We start from the raw sequence: 21,373 nt of genomic DNA on the forward strand, positions 1-21,373 counted from the left end.
AGTAAGCAAAGTCCTGACCCTCCATTAAGCATCCATTGATACCTGGGGTGAGGTGGGGTGGTGGGAAGTGTCTCCTTACCATAAGGGTGGGGTGGAAATCTAGGTTTCCTACATAGCCTATCCTGACACTTAGTGAGGAGGGCATTCACTTCCCAGTGGGACTGAAAGTCCTGATTCCCCAGTCTACCTTCTTTGACCCCACCCCAATGGGGAAGAGGAAGCGTACCTCATGACAGACTGGTAAAGGTGAAGTCTAGGCTCCCTTGACCAGCCTTTGTTGGCAGGGCTTGGAGTGGGGCTATAGTTTGCTCTCTGGTATCTGGTGGGATTAGAAGGCTTATTATCTAATGTTTTCTGTCTTGGTAGGCGGAAGCTTTCTTGGTCTTTTGGACAGAGACAGCAGGCTTTCCTTGGGGTCTGTTGTCTGTGCCCATTTGGTATTTCTGGGTTGCTCGCTTCTCTAGCACCCTGTCTGGGACAAATGAGGCAAAAAGAAGACCTAGGGAACCCAGCATTATACAGTTACTTGAATTCAGTGTCCCTAGGCAGTCTGCCTTCTACCTAACTCTTGGAGTCTTTTGTCTTTTTTATATATAATGTCCAGGGTTTTTTTTAGCTATACTTAGTAAAAAGAATAGAAGAAAAAATATGTACTCCATATTTCTGGAAGGCAAAGGTTAAAGCAAAAATAATGCATCTTCCTAGGCTTTATTTTTTAGTTTTTTGTCATTTCTGTTTTACTTTATGTAAAACAATTTCATTTTACTTTTTTATTTACTAAATAAATAAATTTTATTTTATTTATTTGATAGTTCTCACTATCTTTTATAACGAAATCTTTTTTTCAAACTTCTCAACAACGTCTCAATTCAGCTTGTAGGGGGTAAAAATTATTGACCACATCTAGCAAAGGAGAACCAAAAAAACAGAATGGTGTTAAGAATGTAGCAGATCTCTGCAGTCCAGTTGCATATTTGAGTAAATGCCTGCATGGGCAGGAGAGGCAAGGCTGTGATGCCCTGAAAACCAAAAGATTGAGGAAAGCTAGGTTTTTAGGTTCCTTACTTCCTATGTATGGTATGCACAGGTCAGTGGATATAGAATATATATTCCACTGGACCAGGGACTTTTATTTTGTTCAGTGCTGTATCTATGAGCATCCTTGATATAAAGAAGAAAGTCAATAATATGTCTTGAAGACTTCCCTGGTGGTCCAGCAGCCAAGACTCCACTCTCCCAATGCAGAGGGCCCAGGTTCAATCCCTGGTCAGGGAGCTAGACCCCACATGCATGCTGCAACTAAGAGTTTGCATGCCACAACTGTAGACTGTGTGTGATGCAACTAAGACCCAGCGCAGCCAAAACAAAAAAATAAATATTTTTTAAAAATAATATTTCTTGAATTAAGGAATGAATAAATGAAAAGAGAATGTTCACGTAACTTCAATTAGCAATATTAATGAGAAGATGCATTTTGGTTTGTTTCTGAGTTACCTAATGATTAATGAAATCATCCATCAAAATGTTTATATACTTTAAAAAATATATTTTTAAAGATATTAAGAAAAAAGAGAAGCAAAATAAAATAATTAGCACATGAACTTCTCATGCATGAATTCAGAATGGAAAAATAATTGTTTCTTTTCTTATTCCATAATGGGCCACAAATCATTAACATTTACATTATAAAGACATCTAACCTACCAAGAAAACACTGCCTATTTTTCCTGTGTAAATGACTTTTATTTTTTCCATATTACTATGAAATTGATTGTCAGTATGTTTCTAAGACACCTTGGTTGTAAAATTTTACACAATAATTAACATATCAGAAGTATTCCTCCTAAAAGTAGCGTAATATCTTTGTGCAAAATGTGAAGCTCAGCAATAAAACAATAATATAGAAAGCTATATGAAAAGTATTTACATCAAAGTTCCCTACTATTAAGAGAAGTTATATAGTCTGCATATTAACTAAGAAGTATAATATAAGTTAAATGTAACTTTGTAGGATACTTGATTTGACACCTAATCCTTTTAAGTAAATTGTAATACCTAATGCCTGAAACTTCCAAATTCTTTTTCTAAATGAGTGTCACATAATGATATGAGACAAAAAAGAGGTGAAATGAGTAGCTCTCAACTAAGTTTCTTCAAAATATAATCTGCATAGTACATTTGCAAAGTTGTCATATGTGCTTTTAAACTCATTAGTTGCTAGTGTTGAAAGTAATACACAATAAAAATGTTTTCAACAAAGGAAATATGTGAAGCTAGAACCAAGAAAAATTTTAAATACCAAATACTGCGCTTTTCAGAAAAACACAATGTAATAAGTACTTTCAAAACATTTAATTTAGAATTCATAAATATAAATAAGTAAAATATAAATTCATCCAAGAATATATCAATATGCCAGGAGAATTACGTAAATTCCAGTATTTTAATTCTTCCCACCCTTAGCCTTCGGGAAAAAAAGATGATGGTTCTCAATAGATCCTATACTTTTCCCCAACTCAATAACTATAAAGCTGGTTTATATTAGTAGAACTAAAAATTCACAACATTATAAAAAAAGAGCCAATAATCACAGCTGTAAAAAACAGACAATTTTAATAACCTTCTCAACAATGGCACCAGTTTCTATATTGGCTATGGTCACAAAAATGAAGTTTCATTGTCCCAAGACACATCTACCAGACTATTTTAATATCTTGGATTTAAATTTTAAAAAGTGCTTTTCACTTAAGTTCTGGATCTACCTCTTTTTCTACTTTTATCCAAACGACGTGTTATAAGAAGCTTGTTGACATTAAATTGTCAGCTAATTAAAATGAAATCAACTTCTAATGAAGCTGAATCAATAAAAAATGTCTATATTCCACATATGGTAGAGGATTTTTTTAAACATTTATCATAATAATTAACAATAAAAAAATAAACTAAATGCCTATTTATACAGGTACATTTATCATAATTTCCATTATTACTTAAATGTACTCAAATCTATTTAATTTGTTTAAGGAAAAAAGGAATGACAATAATTTTCAGATTTATATCACATTTTTTTCTATAAAAGGTAGAACCACAGTAAAAACCAAAAAAGTTAATCTAGAAATTAATTCTACAGCATTTTGCTTTTGAACTTCAATCCTGTATTCTCAAATATTCTGTAAATTCTCAAATGCAAAGCAACATCTAGCATTTCCTTTGTAATCTACCAAGTATGCTTTCAATGAACACTTATTAAACACTTGAAAGGAATTCTATACCAAAATAAGACTACACTATAATTCTGTAATTTGTGTATATTTGCATATGTCTATGTGTGTAATTTTTTTTTTTACTAAAGTTTGCCAAAGTTTAAAAGAAAAAAGAAAATAGACTCAAACCACTACCTTATATTCATCCACAATAATGCTGAGGGCTTCATGACCAGCTTTCCTCATGTCTTCCAATTCTTGTTTATGTTTTTCCTGAAAGAAAATAAGAAACTAAGCCATGATTTGTTCTTTTGTTTACAAAATAACAGCACACCATTGACTTTTGCATCTATAAGTGACTGAGTGGTTTGTGGCACACCAATGCTGCAGCTGAAAACAAAGAGAAAAGTTATTAAAAAAATAAATAAAAGAAAGTTCTGTTTAAAAGCATTCTGGAGGGCTGTGGCAATGAAAAACTAAAGGGAAACAATAACTGAGAAAGGAAAACCATGCTGAGAGGTAAGACAGCACAAGGCAATGGTCTTATTCCTTAGGGCATTTGGCAATTCTGGACCTGGATCTAGAGACAAGGGGCCCTGTGTTACTTCAACAAGCCAGAACTTTTTTTTTTTTTTTCCATTACTTCTCCACTAATACATACATGCCAGTAGTTTAATACACAACAAAGTTTGAGAACCACTGGATGAAGATGATCAACCCCCCATTTTACCTTCCTAGGAAAGGAGAGGCTGAATTCTCTTTGGAGAATGTTAACATCCTACAGAGCCTTTGCCACTTTTTGAACAAAATGTACAGCTTTCAATGCAACATCATCAGAGATGATAACAGATGAGACCAAAGAAACTTGAAACAGAAAAGATAAAAAATAAATAGACCCATGAGTGATTTAGAAATTAGTTATCGAAGAGTTTAAAATATGTATGAATAATACATTCAAGAAAATAGAGAAGAAATAGAGAAAAGGGATAGGATATTTTCCTCAGAGAATTGGAATTCACAAAACAAATTCTATAGTGAGAAAAAATGTATAATTAACAACACAATAGATGAGGTAAACAGGTGAAACAGCAGAAAGTAGGATTAAAGAATCAAAAGACAGTGGGGGGAAAAAAGAAACTAGAGCAAAAAGAGAAATAAAAAAACTTTAAAAAGACATGGGACAGTCTAAAAAGATCAAATATACATGTAACAGAAGAACTGTTAACAAATGCAAAGAAAGAAGAAAAAAATGAAATGTAGCAAGATGGCAACAACAGTGATGAAGAAAAATAAAACACAAAGCTTTCTAACATTATGCATGAATTCAGGGTATTATATAACCTAGAGATATTTCTAGTAAACAGTAAGATATTATTAAATATTAGAGCAATAAATACAAAATTTTAGATGAAATTAAAAAAAACCTAGGAAAAAACACAACAAAATTGAAAGAAGATAAAATAAAAATTCTCAATAGTCTTATATGTGTTTAAAAAAAACTGAACCTATATTAATTTAAAAATCAAAGAAAATAAAACTTCAGACCAAGGAATCCATAGCCCAGATGATTTAACAGGTTAATTTTAATAAACACTTAAGAAACAAATAACAGAAATCTTACACAAAATCTTCCAGAGAACAGAAAAAGAGGGAATACTTCCTACATATTTTATTAAGACAGCATATCCCTTATACTAAAATCTGCAAAGATAAAATTAGGAACCAATCTCTTTTATGAAAACAGAAACTAAAATTCTAAATAAAATGTTAGCAGATGGAATGTAGCAATACATAAATAATACATTTCAAACAAGTGGGATTTATTTTAGGAAAGTCAGGTAGGTGAAAGTGATATACACCATTTAAAGCTTGAACCACAAAACCTCCAACATGATCCTGCACACATAGCCTTTTCCCCCTATTTGCTTGCTGATGTCAGTTCCTAAGATGACAATTAAAGCCATGTGCTGCGAACAGCAGCAGGGCCTCTATCAGCCTGGGACCCTGAAAGATTGCACCATTACCCCAGTATGATAGAGAAAATTAACTATATTTAGGATAAAAGATAATGCCAACAGTTCTTGTTCATTTACTGCTACCACTTTCTCACTTATCAACTCCCCTAATTTATTATACCTTACTTACTCAACAAGTTCCATTTCATTATCTAATTCTAATTGCCCTTTCCAGTATATCGCTTTATGTATCTTTCTGTAGCTAAATCACTCTTTCCCCAAATAGCTTAAACATAAAGGACCAACAAGGGCACTTGTTATAAACATGGTTTTTTGTTGGTATGATTATCAATCGATGGTTCATGGCAGCAGTCTTTTTAAAGTCATTTTCCCATTTCTGTGAGAGTTGTTATTAGTAAAAACTAAGTAACATAGCAGCTAAATCCAATTAACTGGTAAAGCAAGCTCATACATTCTATTATACTGAAAACAAGCAAACACATGTGGCCAGCACTACCAACTCATCACTTTGGAACTCCCATTCAGGTCAGGTTATCTCACTAATGGTATGGGACTGTTTCATAAAGGACCTAGAAGGGCAAAAGCATCAATTTCTAGGCTGAATAGTTCTTTTTTTCCCTTACTTTTCAAGATTAAAAAAATAAATAAATAGAAACAGATATTCTGATGTTTTCTTTTCACATGATAGTGGAACATTCTAGGCAGTTCTTGGGATGCATATATTCTACCTTAAGACCAGTGATTTATGACAAACATATAAAATAGGCTACATGGTCAAACAAATTGTGGAAATTAATAATATATATTAAAATATTAGTTCTCCTACAAACCCAGAAATGAAGAAATATGTTGAACTTTACTAAAACCAGCATTTTTCAGACTTAACTAATTAAATATTAATTTACTTTTTTTCTCTCTCTTGACAATACCTATTACCAACTAATCTCTTCGGTTCAGAATTGAAACTGAGAACCAAAAATGTCAAAAAGCTTTCTAGAGTTAATCAGTCTAAAGGAAAACAAATTAACCTAGACCCACTAAGTGAAACTGAGAACATAATCTACTTTTCACCTAATTAATTAGAAACTGAAGATGAATATGCACCACTTCAATTATGAAGTTTGGTCATTCAACAATTATGGTTCTGAACAATGACATTTTGGTGCACTATCAAAGGTACATAGAGTACAATATATTAAGCAATTCATATAAAAGGTTTTTTCTAACAGACATTTTATAAATGATCAAAATGTTCTATGACTGTATTTTATTATAATTGAAAATAAACACTTAATCAATGGCTATATCTTCTCACATAGAAGGAACACAATCCAGTGTTTTGCATAGTGCCTTAGAAGACAGCAGCTGTTGACAAATGTTTGTCAGATTTTGCAGAAATTCTCGTTATTGACATAATAGATTTCTATAATCATTTTAGATATCAGAACTAAAATTCTGACTCATATTCAATGTGTACTTCATAAGAAATGTTTACATGATGTAGAGATATTCAGTAATATTCATTATTATTCAAGGAAGAAAATGCAGACTCTCAAGAGTACCATGAAATTTACAGTTATTGATCACCTAAAATTTTCCCAGATGCCATTAGTTTATACCAAATTTTCTTTGTAAGCATTGTATTTAATGTAAACAATTACTGTGTGCCTGAGTCTACTAGGCCCTGGGGACAAAAACATGATGAAAATTTAACAGTTATCTTCAGTCTAGTAATATAGAAGGTTGAGTAACCTATATACAGTAACTTGAAAGTGATAATGAATATGAATGGATTTTGTTAATGAAGACAAAAATAAGGTTTTATTACTGCTGCTACTAGTATCAAATTTGCTACTGCTACTATTCAATAATGAGCAAAACCCATAGATCGAAGATCAGCAAAACCATAGAAGGCTGAAAAACACATAAACCAACTAGAAGAAACAAAAACTGATAGAATACTCCACCCAACAACAGCAGAATACACATTATTCTCAAGTCGACATGGAACGATCTCCAGGATAGACTATATTGTAGGCCGCAAAACAAGTCTTAATAACTTTTAAAGTACTTAAGTCAAAGTATGCTCTTTGACCACAGGGGAATGAAATTTGCAATAATTAATAGTGGGAAACAGAAAATTCACAAGTGTGCAGAAATGAAACAATACATTCCTAAATAACCAATAAGTCAAAGAAGAAACCACAAGGGAAATTAAAAGTCTTCATTAAAAAAAGAAGAAAAATCTCGAATCAATAACCTAAACTTTCACCTTAAGGAACTAGAAAAAGAAGAACAAACTAAATCCAAAGCAAGCATAATGAAGGAAATAAAATGATTAGAAAGAAAATAAAAGAATAGAAAAACAACAGAGAAAATCAACTGGACCAAAGTTGGTCTTTAAAAAAAAAAAAACAACAATACTGACAAACTTTGATAGAACAAGAAAAAAAATGGATGACATTATTAAAATCAGGAATGAAGAAAAGGACTTACTACTGAACTTAAAGAAACAAAAAAGGAGCATACAAAAATATTATGAACAACTATATGCCAGAAAATTAGACAACAAAGTTCTAACAGACAAATTCCTAGAAATATGCAAACTACCAAAATTGACTCAAGAAGAAACAGAAAACCAAACAGACCTATAACAAGTAAAGAGAGCAAACCAGTAACCAAAAAACTTCGCACAAAGAAAATCCCTTCTTTCAAATGACTTCCATGGTGAATTCTAACAAATATTTATAAAAGGATTAACACCAAACTTTTTCATACCTTTCCCAAAAACAGATGAGTAAACATGTTCTAACTCATTCTATGAGGCCAGTATTACACTAATCCAAAGCCACACAAAGACAACAGAAGAAAAGTCAAAGCAATGTGTCTTATGAATATGGATGCAAAATTCCTCAATAAAACAGCAGCAAGTAGAATTCAAAGCATATTAAAAAGACTATAACCTAGGACCAAGTGTAATTCATCTCAGGAATACAAAGGTAGTTTAACATACAAAAATCAATCCTTTTAATACAAGACATTAAAACAATGAAGGAAATAAAACCCCACATGGTCATCTCATTATGCAGAAAAAGAGTGACAAGATCAAGCATACTTTCACAATAAAAATACTCAACAAACTAGGAATAAAAAGCAGTATCCTCAATCTGATAAAGGGCATCTGGGAAAAACCCACAGCTAACATCATAATATTGAAAAGAGTAAGAGCTTACCCCTAACATCAGGAACAAGACAAGGATGTTCACTCTTGTACTGAAATTCTAGCAAGAGCACTAGGCAAGAAAAATAAATAAAGGGCATCCTTAGAAATTATTATATCAGAAATGAAGAAGTAAAACCACCCCTATTTTCAGAAGACATGATTTTAAACATGGGAAACTGAAAAAAAAAGTATTAGATCTAATAAACAAAACACTATTAAACCTAATAAACAAGTTCAGCAAAGTTATAAGAAACAAGGTGAACACACAAAAATCAGCTGTATTTCTATATACTTGCAATGAACAATCCAAGTATAAAATAAAACAATTCCATTTACAATAGCATGAAAAATGATAAAATACTTAGAAATATTTTTTACCAAAGAAGTATAAAACTTTTACACTATAAACTACAAACGATTGTAGCGTCTTAAAACACGGAAAGACATCCTGTGTCCCTGGACTGGAAGACTTAATATGTTAAATGTCGCTAATCCAAAAATTTACCTATCAATTCAATGCAACCCCTATCAAAATTCCAGTGACTTTATCTTGCAGAATCGGACAAGTTCATCCTAAAATTCAATAGAATTGCAAGGGTTTACGAGTAGCTAAAACAATCTTGAAAAAAAGCAAAGTTGAAGGACTAATACTTTCCAATTTCAAAACTTAGCACAAATCTGCAGTAATCAAAACAGTGTGCCACTGGCATAAGGGTAGAGAGCCCAGTGGAAAATAAAAATGAGACTTCTAAAATAAGCCCATACATCTATAACCAACTGATTTTTGACAAGAATAAACAAGTCAATTCAATAGCAAGAGAAAACTTTACCAACAAATGATGGTGGGATAACTGGACACATGCAAAAGGATAAGTCTAGAACCCCACTTTCCATGATGTGTAAATATTAACTCAAAATGAATCAAGTTCTTGAACATAAAAGCTAAAACTATTAAATTCTTGTAGGAAAAATAGGTGCATACCTTTCTAACCTTGGATTAGACAACAGTTATAAGCACAAGCAAAAAAAAATTAAAATACATAAATTTAAAACTTTGTGTATCAAAGGACACTATCAAAAAAGCAAAAAAGCAACCCACTGAATATTTGTAAATAATATAGCTAAGAAAGGGTTGGTATCCAGAATATATAAACAATTCTCATAATTCAGCAACAAAAAAAATGACCAGATTTTTTAAATGGGCAATGAACTTGAGCAGATATTTCTCCAAAGATACAAATGTTCAAAATCATTAGCTATTATGGAAATTCAAGTCAAAATCACTAACATCCACTAATACGGCTATAATTAAACAGATAGAAGATAAGTGCTGGCAAGGAAGTGGAGAAACCGAAACCCTCACACCTTGCTGGCTGAAACGTAAAATGCTGTTTCCACAATGAAAAACATTTTGGCAGTTCCTAAAACAATTAAACATAGAGTTACCAAATGTCCCAGAAATTTCACTCCTAGTTATATACCCCAGAGCACTGAAAATATACATTTGCACAAAAACTTGGACACAAATGTTCACATTGGCATTATTAATAATAGCAAAAAAAAGTAAAAACAATGTAAATGTTCATCAACTAATAAACAGTTAAACAAAATGAAGTATTATCCATACAAAGGAATATTATTCATCCATAAAAGGAATGAAATGATACATGCTTTAGCATGGAAGAACCTTGAAACCATTATGCTAAGTGGAAGTAGCTAGACACAAAAGGCCACAAAGTGCATGATTTCATTTTATATGAAATGTCCAAAATAGGTAAACCTAGAGACAGAAAGTAGATTAGCAATTGCCAAGTGCTAGGGGAGAGGCAACTAAAGAGGAACTGCTTAATGCATTCAGGGCTTCTTCTGGAGGTGATGACACTACCTGGAATTAGACACTAGTGACAGCACAACATTGTGAATATACTAAAAAAACACTGAACTCCACACTTTAAAATATTTTAAATGGTGTATTTTATGTTATGTAAATTTTACCCTAATACAAAAAAATATATACTGGTGTAAGAAAGAAACTACATTTGTGTCAATTTAACTTCTAAGCTGAAAGGTGTTTTTTTTTTTATTTTCTTATTCATTTCTAATTTTGTTTCATTCTGATCAGAGAATGCTAGTTTTATAATTTTACTTCTTGGAATTAATTGAGGTGAAAGACTGTTCATAAACAACCAAGAGAATAAAATTCTCTAAGTTTTTGAATGCTGAGAACCATTTGCAGCTTTTAGAACTGAAAATCAGTTAGGGCAGAGAGATAGGATTAAGATGGCGGAGTAGGAGGACATGCGCTCACTCCCTCTCGCAAGAGCACCAGAATTACAACTAACTGCTGAACAACCATCGACAGAAAGACACTGGAACTCACCAAAAAAGACAGCCCACATCCAGAGACAAAGGAGAAGCTGCAATGAGATGGTAGGGGGGGCACAATCGCGTTAAAATCAAATCCCATAAATGCTGGGTGGGTGACTCACAAGCTTGAGAACAGTTATACTGCAGAAGTCCACCCACTAAAGTGAGGGTTCTGAGCCCCGCAATAGGCTTCCCAACCTGGGAGTCCAGCAACAGGAGGAGGAATCCCCAGAGAATCAGACCCTGAAAGCCAGGGGGATTTGATTGCAGGACCTCCACAGGACTGGTGGAAACAGAGACTCCACTCTTGGAGGGCACAAAAAAATGAGCTCACCAGGACCCAGGGAGAAGGAGCAGTGACCCCACAGGAGACTGAACCAGACCTACCTGCTGGTGTTGGAGGGTTGCCTGCAGAGGTGGGGGGCAGCTGCGGCTCACCAAGGAGGCAGGGGCACTGGCAGCAGGGGTTCTGGGAAGTGCTTATTGGTGTGAGCCCTCCCAGAGTCTGCCATTTGCCCCACCAAAGAGCCTGTGGGCTCCAGCGCTAGGTGGCCTCAGGCCAAACAACCAACAAGGTGTGAACACAGCCCTACCCATTAGCAGACAAGCAGATTAAAGTTTTACTGAGCTCTACCCACCAAATCCGATTAAAGCTTTACTGAGCTCCACCCACCCAGCCCTACCCACCATCAGTCCCTCTCAAGAGGAAGCACACAGAAGGCTCCTAGATAGCTTCCTCCATAAGAGGGCAGACAGCAGTTATCAAGCAGTATCAGCAGAATTTTCTCTTGCAGAACTGAAAACCACAGCCACAGAAAGATAGAGAAAATGAAAATGCAGAGGATTTTGTACCAGATGAAGGGAGAAGCTAAAACCCCAGAAAAACAACTATATGAAGAGGAGATAGGCACTCTTACAGAAAAAGAATTCAGAATAATGATGGTGAAGATGATCCAGGACTTTGAAAAAAGACAAGATGCAAAGATCGAAAAGTTTACCAAAGACCTAGAAGAAGTAAAGAGCAAACAAACAGAGATATGCAACACAATAACTGAAATGAAAAATACACTAGAAGGAACCAATAGCAGATTAACGGAGGCAGAAGGGCGAGTAAGTGACCTGGAAGACAGAATGGTGAAAATCACTGATGCGGAAAAGAATAAGGAAAAAAGAACGAAAAGAACTGAAGACAGCCTAAGAGACCTCTGGGACAATGTTAAACGCACCAACATTCGCATTATAGGGGTCCCAGAAGGAGAAGAGAGAGAGAAAGGACCCAAGAAAATATTGGAAGAGATTATAGCTGAAAACTTCCCTAACATGGGAAAGGAAACAGCTACCCCAGTCCAAGAAGCACAGAGAGTCCCAGGCAGGATAAACCCAAGGAGAAACACACCAAGACATACAGTAGTCAAACGGACAAAAACTAAAGACAGAGAAATGTTATTAAAAGCAACAAGGGAAAAAGGACAAATAACATACAAGGGAATTCCCATCAGGTGAACAGCTGATTTCTCAGCAGAAACTCTGCAAGCCAGAAGGGAGTGGCATGATATATTTCAAGTGATGAAAGGGAAGAACCTACAACCAAGAATACTCTACCCAGCAAGGATCTCATTCAGATTCGACGGAGAGATCAAAAGCTTTACAGACAAGCAACAGCTAAGAGAATTCAGCACCACCAAACCAGCCCTACAACAAATGCTAAAGGAACTTCTCTAAGCAGGAAACATAAGAGAAGAAAAGGACCTACAAAAACAAAAACAAAACAATTAAGAAAATGGTAATAGGAACATACATATCAATAATTACCTTGAATGTAAATGGACTAAATGCTCCAACCAGAAGACACAGACTGGCTGAATGGATACAAAAACAAGACCCATATATATGCTGTCTCCAAGAGACCCACTTCAGACCTAGGGACACATGCAGACGGAAAGTGAGGGGATGGAAAAAGATATTCCATGCAAATGGAAATCAAAAGAAAGCTGGAGTAGCGATACTCATATCAGATAAAATAGATTTTAAAATAAAAAATGTTACAAGAGACAGGAAAGGATATTACATAAAGATCAAGGGAACCATCCAAGAAGAGGAGATAACAATTTCAAATATATATGCACCCAATATAGGAGCACCTCAATATATAAGGCAAATGCTAACAACTATGAAAGAGGAAATGCAAGGCAGAGGTAGAGACACAGGTGTAGAGAACAAACACATGGACACCAAGTGGGGAAAGCAGGGAGGGTTGGGGGGGGATGAATTGGGAGATTGGGATACCAAATTGTACACTCTAAATATATGCTGTTTATTGTCTGTTAACTGTATCTCAATAAAAATTCTTTAAAAAAAAAAAAGATTGGGAGAGGCCACATCAAAAAAAAAAAAAAAAAACTCAAATAATATGATTGTTCTAAACCCTTTGCAAATATTGATTCATTTATTTTACTTATTTAAACCTCCTAATATCTCCATCTCATGATCTAAAATCTGAGCACCTGTCAACATCACCACTGCTACTTCTCTCGTCCACACCACAATCATTTCCCAACATCCTTGCCTCTTTGATTCTACGCTTCCTCCAATAATGCAGCCAACACAGTCCTTTATAACTTTAGGGCAATCACAAGGAATGTAATTTCTATGACAGCAGGAATCATTCACCACAATATCCACGGCACCTACAATAGTACCAGGTACAGTGTGGGTGCTCAATAAATATCTGTTAAATAATGAACTATCACACATCTGATCAAAATTCCCAAGTAGCTTCCACACTACTGCAAATAAACTCTATAATCCCTCCCATAGCCCAAAGCTATACCTCTCTCCTACTCAAAATCCACTGTACCAGAGAGATGTTCCCTGACCCACCCTGTATAAAACAGCATATGCTCATCATTGTCCACCAGTCATGCTTAATTTTTATTCATTGCACCTATCACTACTTATTGTTTTGTACTTAATCTTTACTGCCTGTCTCCCTCATATTGTGGGGAAGATAATGATGGTACTCTAACACTTGGGAAGGTGAGGAAAAGACAGACACTCAGCAGATTTCAGAGTCTGACATTAAGTTCAATTTGGGAAGGTGAAATTTCACTTGCCATTGAATATATGTGTCTCAAATGGCACCTTGTATATAATGCCTGTTCAATTAATAAGGACTGAATAAAAAGAGAGATTGAATGGACAGGATTTGAAGGCCAAATATATTTGGGAAATGAGAAGGATGTTTCATTCTTCCTTAGAGAGAGTTATTTAACATCATAATAAGAATGTTAAAAATGTGTTTCAAACTTGGGCTCCAAAAAGGAGGCTACTTACAGGTTTACATATCCGTTTGTTGAATGAACGAAGCAGATTATGATCAATGCCCTTTTTCTGATATAAGCCCAGCATTCAAATTAATAAACATCTTAATTAATTAATTAATTAACATCTTTGGGCATGTTTCTTTATCTATTAAATGAGGGAGTTGGATAAAATAATTTCTAAAATACACTTCCAACTTTCTTAATGCTATTCTCTGATACTGTACGCTAAAATGAGCTAGATCAATCAACCCACTTTGCTTACTTCAAAGTTAGTGATGGTAATCACATAACCACATTGTAACAGACCAGGCTGCCCAGTTACCAAAAGAAAAACACAGGAATAACCAAATAATCATACATGGCCTGAAAGTCTTATTTCAAGAATATAGAGCCAAAAATTTACAACCTATCTTCAAAGTAGTCAAAACTAAATTTGACCACAATGATAGCTTTCTTTCAAAATGTCAAACCCAAAACCATCACTAGAAAGGGAAGACTCAGAAAATGCCCTCACCTTAAATAAAACTACAGACTTTTTAAACAAGAAGAGACTTTAAAGGTAAGCTATTTCAATATATTCATTTCACAAAGGAAGAAACCGAGGCCTAGAGAGGCCAAGAAGTTTGTTCAAGATCACAGAGTTATCAGTAAGGACAGGATGAAGCCTAAATCACATCTTCTGATAGCCAGCCCAATGTTTATTGAAAAATATCATGACAAAGACTGAACCTCTGAGTATATTCCAAACTGCTCCTCATCAGATTTGTTTTCTATATAGAACTCAACAATATATAGACTAACATGTCATAAGTCAATTCCTTCTGATGAAAATAAGATATAAACTGATCACTCTTGGTAAAATTTGAAATAGTCATTCATCAATTCATTACTTTCAACCAGAAATTCTGGTCTGACAAAAATGTGTAAGGTGCTTTTCAAACATTATCAGAAGCACATTCTAATCAATTCTCTACTACCCACAACCACTCCAATACCAACCCCTTGCCAAAATGATTAAATCTCTATAGGTCTAACAGTTTTAATATGTCCACACATGATTGGTGTTGAAAAATTATTTTTTAATACATATGTAAATGGAAACCACATAATTAACAAATACAGATGCTTTATGGGAAAATGAGAAATCAGCAATTTTTTTAAAAGACTTTAAAATTTCATTGCTATATTGATGACAAAACTCAATTCAGATATTTGATCACGATTTATACAAAAAAAAAATTTTAAGGCCAAGCTTATGGGAAAAACATTTTGTAATTCACATATTATGTTTGGTCATCATGAAATCAAATAGAACCCATGCTAATCACCTCTAATAAATTAATCCATGCATAGTAGCAGAATGCTCTCCAACAAAGGTGGTAAAAGTCAACATTTGACTGATGTATTTGGAATGACTTACTACAGTACTTTAAAAAAGGATAAAGGGAGGAAGGTAGGAAGGAAGGAACGGAGGGAAGGAGGGACAGAGGGAGAAAGGAAACTCCAAAGCCCAATCAACCATTCTATTCCACCTATTAGAAAGCAGTTGCTGTTCATCTTCCAAATTCTTTGGCCAAGAGCAAGTCTATAATTAGACTGAACATAATTAGTAGAATATAATTAGCTAATATAGTCGGATTGAGAAAGGTTTTCTAATATTGGCTTCATCACCACTTTCTCTGAAGCCACAAGATTATATCCCTTACAAAACACCTATCAACTATATTGGATAAGGCAGTCAAAAACATCTCCAGATATTCCAAAAGAAAATCTGCAGGGCAAGAAATCAAAATAAAGATAGTGGGATAACATCTAACCAATGTAAGTGAAAGGTTCTGACTAAGAAATGGCGTAAAATCCTCCTACCAAAATCCGAAGAATCCAGCACACCAAAATGGCCTAATTGTAAATGTCAGAGAAGCACAAAGAAGATGAGATAATTCCACGGGCACCTACTTTGCCAAAACAGAACAAAAATGGCAAAATACCACCTCTCCATCTCTCACTCATCCCATATTTGACAGTTACAACAAGCCTAGTTGGTTTCTAAAAGAAAGCAGGTTTCATTGGCATCACATAAGATAAGTCTCTCCCATTAAATAAATGTTTAACCTTTACCTCCTCATTCTATCTCATTTCCTAGTTTCCCTATAGACTCAGTTAACAACACATCACAGAATCCTTCAAAATCTTACCAAGTCAGTTTCACAGTCTAATTCAAATATCTAGCCAAATATAAAGTGGGAAAAAAAATAACAGAAGCATGAAAGAATCAGACTAAAGGTATAAAGTAATATTACATATGGAAATAAAGCATTAGTGCCATAATAAACTGTACCCAGTACTGAAACAGACACCCTTAACGTGTGTGTCCCTTTAGCTTAAGGTTTCCAAAATCTTTAAAAGGATTAATTTTCATCTCTGGCCCTTTCCCATTAATGGCCGCCTTAAGACCACTGCATGGATTTCATCAGCACACAGATCCAAAACCATCGGCTTTGTGGCCTCCTCCCAATCAAAACCAAGATAACAAAACAAACTTCTGGAACTTTTCTAACAGATACAACGATGAAGGTATGCAAAGAACCCCACAATGTGTTCACACCAGCACAGAAGTAATTGATTTTTCTATACGCTACCTTATAAAACCCAGACATTACGATGTCACATCCATGTCTAAACCAAACTTTTAGGAAAGAATTACTAGTTAGCAAATGAGAAATGAATAAGCAGGCCACAGCTAATTTATTGTTCTAAAGATGAAAACAACTACTCAAGTGAAATTCTTAAGAGATGATATGTTTATAACAGTGCCATTATCATTGTTACCATCATTTCTCCATTAGCACCACATCTCCTCTACCTCCTCTGTTAAAAAATAAAGACCAAATCCTGCAAAGCCCTAGAATAAGGCCTCTTGCATAACCCTGGCTAAATTCCTGGCTAATTTGTTGATTGGATTGGCCCTGTTCCTACTGCTACTTCAATGTCACCTTATTATTTGCTCCAATAGGAAACGCAGAAACTCCACTCTGCACCACATTTAAAAGAAATTACTATTTATTTTTGACTGAAGTCTTCAAAGGCAAAGTGTCTTGAGAAGCAGATGCTCAAAACTTTAACTCAAGCCAAACAGAGGACAAAAGAAATGAATGGAAAGGAGAAAGGGAGGGGGGAAAAAGATGAAGGAAAAGAGGGAGGGAGGAAGGAAGGAGGGAAGGGAAAGAGGGAAGAAAAGAGGGAAGAGCAAACAGCAACAGCTAATGGGGAAGACTTAGGCCTCATGTATACATCTACAAACACCATCCCACTCAAGAAGGATGTATACCTCTTCAAAATTCTTCTCATTTCTTAAGACTTCTCTCATCTTAAGTCTGCTCTCCAAAGTTTGGCTATATTTTAATTCTGGTAACAGAAAGGGACTTTCTAACAACACTGTTTCTCAAAATAGTTAATATTTTGATCAAGAAAAGAAAAAAGGCTTAATTATAAAAATCACTTTTTAATGTTCTGGTCATTTGTCTTCATATTCTGAGTGTTTCTGTCCACGGTATCATGATTTGCCTTCACATTTTAAAATACACTGAGATTCATCTTTGGTGCTTATAGTGGGTTGAATTATGACTCCCCCACCCCTCCACGCCCCCACACACAAAAAGATATGTGCACCTCCTGATCTCTGGTATCTGTGATCTTATTGGTATCTGTAGTCTTTTTGGGGGTCTTTGGTATCCCAAGATAAGATTATCTTGGATGTAGAGTGGGCCATAAGCCCTGAGATTAGTTTCTTTATAAGAGAGGAAAGTGAGATTTGAGACACAGAGATACAGGGATGAAGGCCATGTGAAGATGGAGGCAGAAATGGACTTCAGCTGCCTCAAGACAGAGAACATCAGATGCCAGCAGAAGCAGAAAGAGGCAAGGAAAGATTCTCCCCTTAGAATCTTTTGGAGGAAGCACAGCCCTGCCGACATTTTGATTTTAGACTTCTGACTTCCATAGCTGTGAGAGAATAAGTTTCTGCTATTTCAAGCCATCAAGTTTGTGGAACTTTGTTATAGCAGCTTTAGGAAATTAATACAGATTTTGGTGCTGAAAACAGGGATGATACCATAACAAATAGCTAAAAATGTGAAAGTGGCTTAGAAAGTAGATAGAGGAAGAATTTTGAGGTGCAAGATAGAAAAAGCCTAGACTGTTCTGAAGGGATGGTTGCTAGAAATATGGATATTGAAGGTGATTCTAGTAAGGGCTCAGAGGAAGTGAAGAGCACAGAAGAGAAAGCTATCATCCCAGAGAATAAATAGACTGTCATGAACAGAACATGGGTAGAAATATGAATATTAAAGGTGCTTCTGGTGAAGGAAATGAGGAACACACTATTGGAAACTAGAAGACGTGATCTTTGTCATGAAGTGGTAGAAACTTAGCTGAATTGTGTTCTACCTTTGGGTGGAAAATAGAACTTCTAAGTGATGAAATTCCATGTTGAGCAACAGTCTTCTAAGCAAAGTATTGAAGATGTGGCTTTGTTTCCCCTTGCTGCTCATGGTAAAATGCAAGAGGAAAGAAAGAAAACGAGAAAGGCCATGTTAAGCAAAAAAGAACCAGCACTTGATGATTTGGGAGGTTCTCAGTCTATCAGATTGCAACCGATGCTAGAGTTAGAAAACTCACTTCTGTGAATTTGCTCTGAGAAGTGGTGACTAGACAATTTTGCTCAAGAGATCCATGTCACTCATGGATCCAGTCAACTATCTCAACAGAAGCCACAGAAAAGAATGGGATTAAGCAGAAAGGCTCTGCGGAGAATCCACCAGTCTAATGGCATTAATCCTCTCAAGTTACACAGGAGATACACACATATTTCAGAATGTTATACCAGCAAGCCTGGATGGGCTGAAAGAGACAGAAATGGGAGGAAATGAAAGAAGCTATTGGATTTCTGGGATTCTACAAGGAGGAAACAGGTTGATGGTGCTATGTGGCTGCAAACATGCATTCGCCTTCAAAGAAAAGGAGGATGACTCTGAGGGCACAGCCATGGGTACAGAGGCTAGGGCCATGCGCCCAGATGCAGAAGCTCAAGCCATGGCTACAGAGGCAGAGGCCTGCAGAGTCACAGACACAGAGGGTGACAAAGCTACGAGTATGGAGGGTGAACAAGCCAGAGCCATGAGCACAGTGGGCAAATGAGCTGCAGGCACGGGCCCACGCAAAGCCACAGCTCCAGAGGCTCATTAAGCTGGAGCTCTGTGTCCACAAGGTGGAGCATCAAGCCACAGAGGAGGATTCTCAGGCCTTAAAACCTAATAGAGCTTACCTTCCGTGTTTCAAACTTGGTTAGATCTGGTGACCCCTTTTTTACTTTCAATTTCTCCCTCTTAAAATGGGAGTGCCTATCCCATACCTGCTTAGCCACTGCATTCTAGAAGCTGATGACTTGTTTCATAGTTTGCTGGATGCACCAGGGTGGATCAGACCCAGTCTCACCCATGTCTGCTTTAGCTAATTTAGATGATGACACTTGGGATTTTCTAGCTCATGATATTTAGATGAAATTTTGGACTTAGAGCTGATGCTGAAATGAATTGAAATTTCTGGGGATGCAGGAATGGGAGGTATGTATGTTGTACTTTTGAAGGGTAGGAATTTGGGGAGGTCAAGAGGGCAAGCTCTAATGGGTTGAATTGTGTCCTTGAAAAGGTATATCCAAGTTCCTAATTTCTGGTACCTATCAATATAACTTTATTTAGAAAATAGTCTTTGAAGATATAATTAAGTTAAGGACTACAACATGAGATCATCTTGGATTTGCAGTGGGCTCTAAATTCAGTGATTGATTTCCTCTCTCTCTCTCTTTTTTTCTTTTTTTGAGGTATAACTGACATATAACATGATAATTTCAGGTGCACAAAATAATAATTCAATATTTGTATATATTGCAAAATGGTCACGAGAATAAGTCAACATCAGCTACCATACATACAGTCACAAATTTTTTCTCGTAATGAGAATTTTTAAGATCACAGTATTTTTAACTATAGTTATTATGCTTCACATTACATTCCCAGGGCTCACTTATTTTATAACTGTAAGTTTTTGCCTTTTGATGCCCTTCACCCATTTTACCCACTTTCTCCCCGCTGGCAATCACCAATCTGTTCTATCTATAAGTTTGTTTGGTTTTCTTCTTAAATTTCAGATATAAGTAAGATCATACAGTATTTGTCTCTCTGCCTGACTTTTTTCACTTAGCATAATGTCCTCAAGGTCCATTCATGTTGTCACACATGGTAAGACTTCCTTCTTTTGATGGCTAAATAATATTATTCCATTATAGGACTTCCTTGATGGTGCAGTGGTTAAGAATCTGCCTGACAATGCAGAGGACACAGGTTCAATCCCTGGGTCAGGAAGATTCCCACATGCCCCGAAGCAATTAAGCCCGTGAACCGCAACTACTGAGCATGTCCTTCAGGGCCCACAAGCCACAAATACTGAGCCCGCCTACTGCAACTGAGTGCCTAGAGAAGCCACTGCAATGAGAAGTCCATGCCCCGCAATGAAGAGTAGGCCCCACTTGCCACAACTAGAGAAAGCATGTGCACAGCAACAAAGACTCAATGCAACCAAATAAATAAATAATTTTAAAAGCATTCCATTGTATATATAAACCACATCTTCTTTGTTCATTTATCTGTTGATGGACAAACAGGTTGTTTCCATATCTTGGCTACTATAAACAATGCTGCAGTGAACACGGGGTGCATATATCTTTTCCAGTTAGTGTTTTTGTTTTCTTCAGATAAATACCCAGAAGTGGAATTGCTATATTATAATGGTAGTTCTATTCTTAACTTTTTGAGGAACCTCTCTACTGTTTTCCACAGTGGCTGCACCAATTTACATTCCCACCAACAGTGCACAGGGGTTTCCTTTTCTCCACGCCCTTAAAAACACTTATTTCTTGTCTTTTTGATAATAGCCATGCTAGCAGGTATGAGGTGGTATCTCATTGTGGTTTTGATTTGCATTTCCCTGATAATTAGTGATGCTGAGCATCTTCCCATGTACCTGTTGGCCATTTGTAAGTCTTCTTCGGGAAAATGTCTATTCGTGTTTCTACCTATCAATTTCTTTTTTCTATTTTGTTATTGAGTTGCATGAGTAATTTATACATTTTGGATCTTAACCCCTTAATTAGTATATGATTTGCAAATATTTTCTCCCACGCAATAGGATGCCTTTTCATCTTATTAATGATTTCCTTTACTGTGC

The 21,373-nt window shown here is 35.6% G+C and overlaps 1 protein-coding gene across 6 annotated transcripts in view; it reads right to left on the reverse strand.

Moving 5' to 3' along the window:
* Positions 1 to 21,373, reverse strand: part of CCDC91 (coiled-coil domain containing 91) — a 357,965-nt gene that overhangs the window by 155,634 nt on the left and 180,958 nt on the right. For all 6 annotated transcript variants that reach the window (XM_057701142.1, XM_057701138.1, XM_057701139.1 and 3 more), the window contains one exon: positions 3,399 to 3,476. In XM_057701142.1, coding sequence (XP_057557125.1) covers positions 3,399 to 3,476 — 78 coding nt within the window. The remainder of the gene's footprint in view (positions 1 to 3,398; positions 3,477 to 21,373) is intronic.

This window comes from Hippopotamus amphibius, chromosome 12 (assembly GCF_030028045.1).
Source record: "Hippopotamus amphibius kiboko isolate mHipAmp2 chromosome 12, mHipAmp2.hap2, whole genome shotgun sequence".
Classification (NCBI taxonomy): Eukaryota; Metazoa; Chordata; class Mammalia; order Artiodactyla; family Hippopotamidae; genus Hippopotamus; species Hippopotamus amphibius.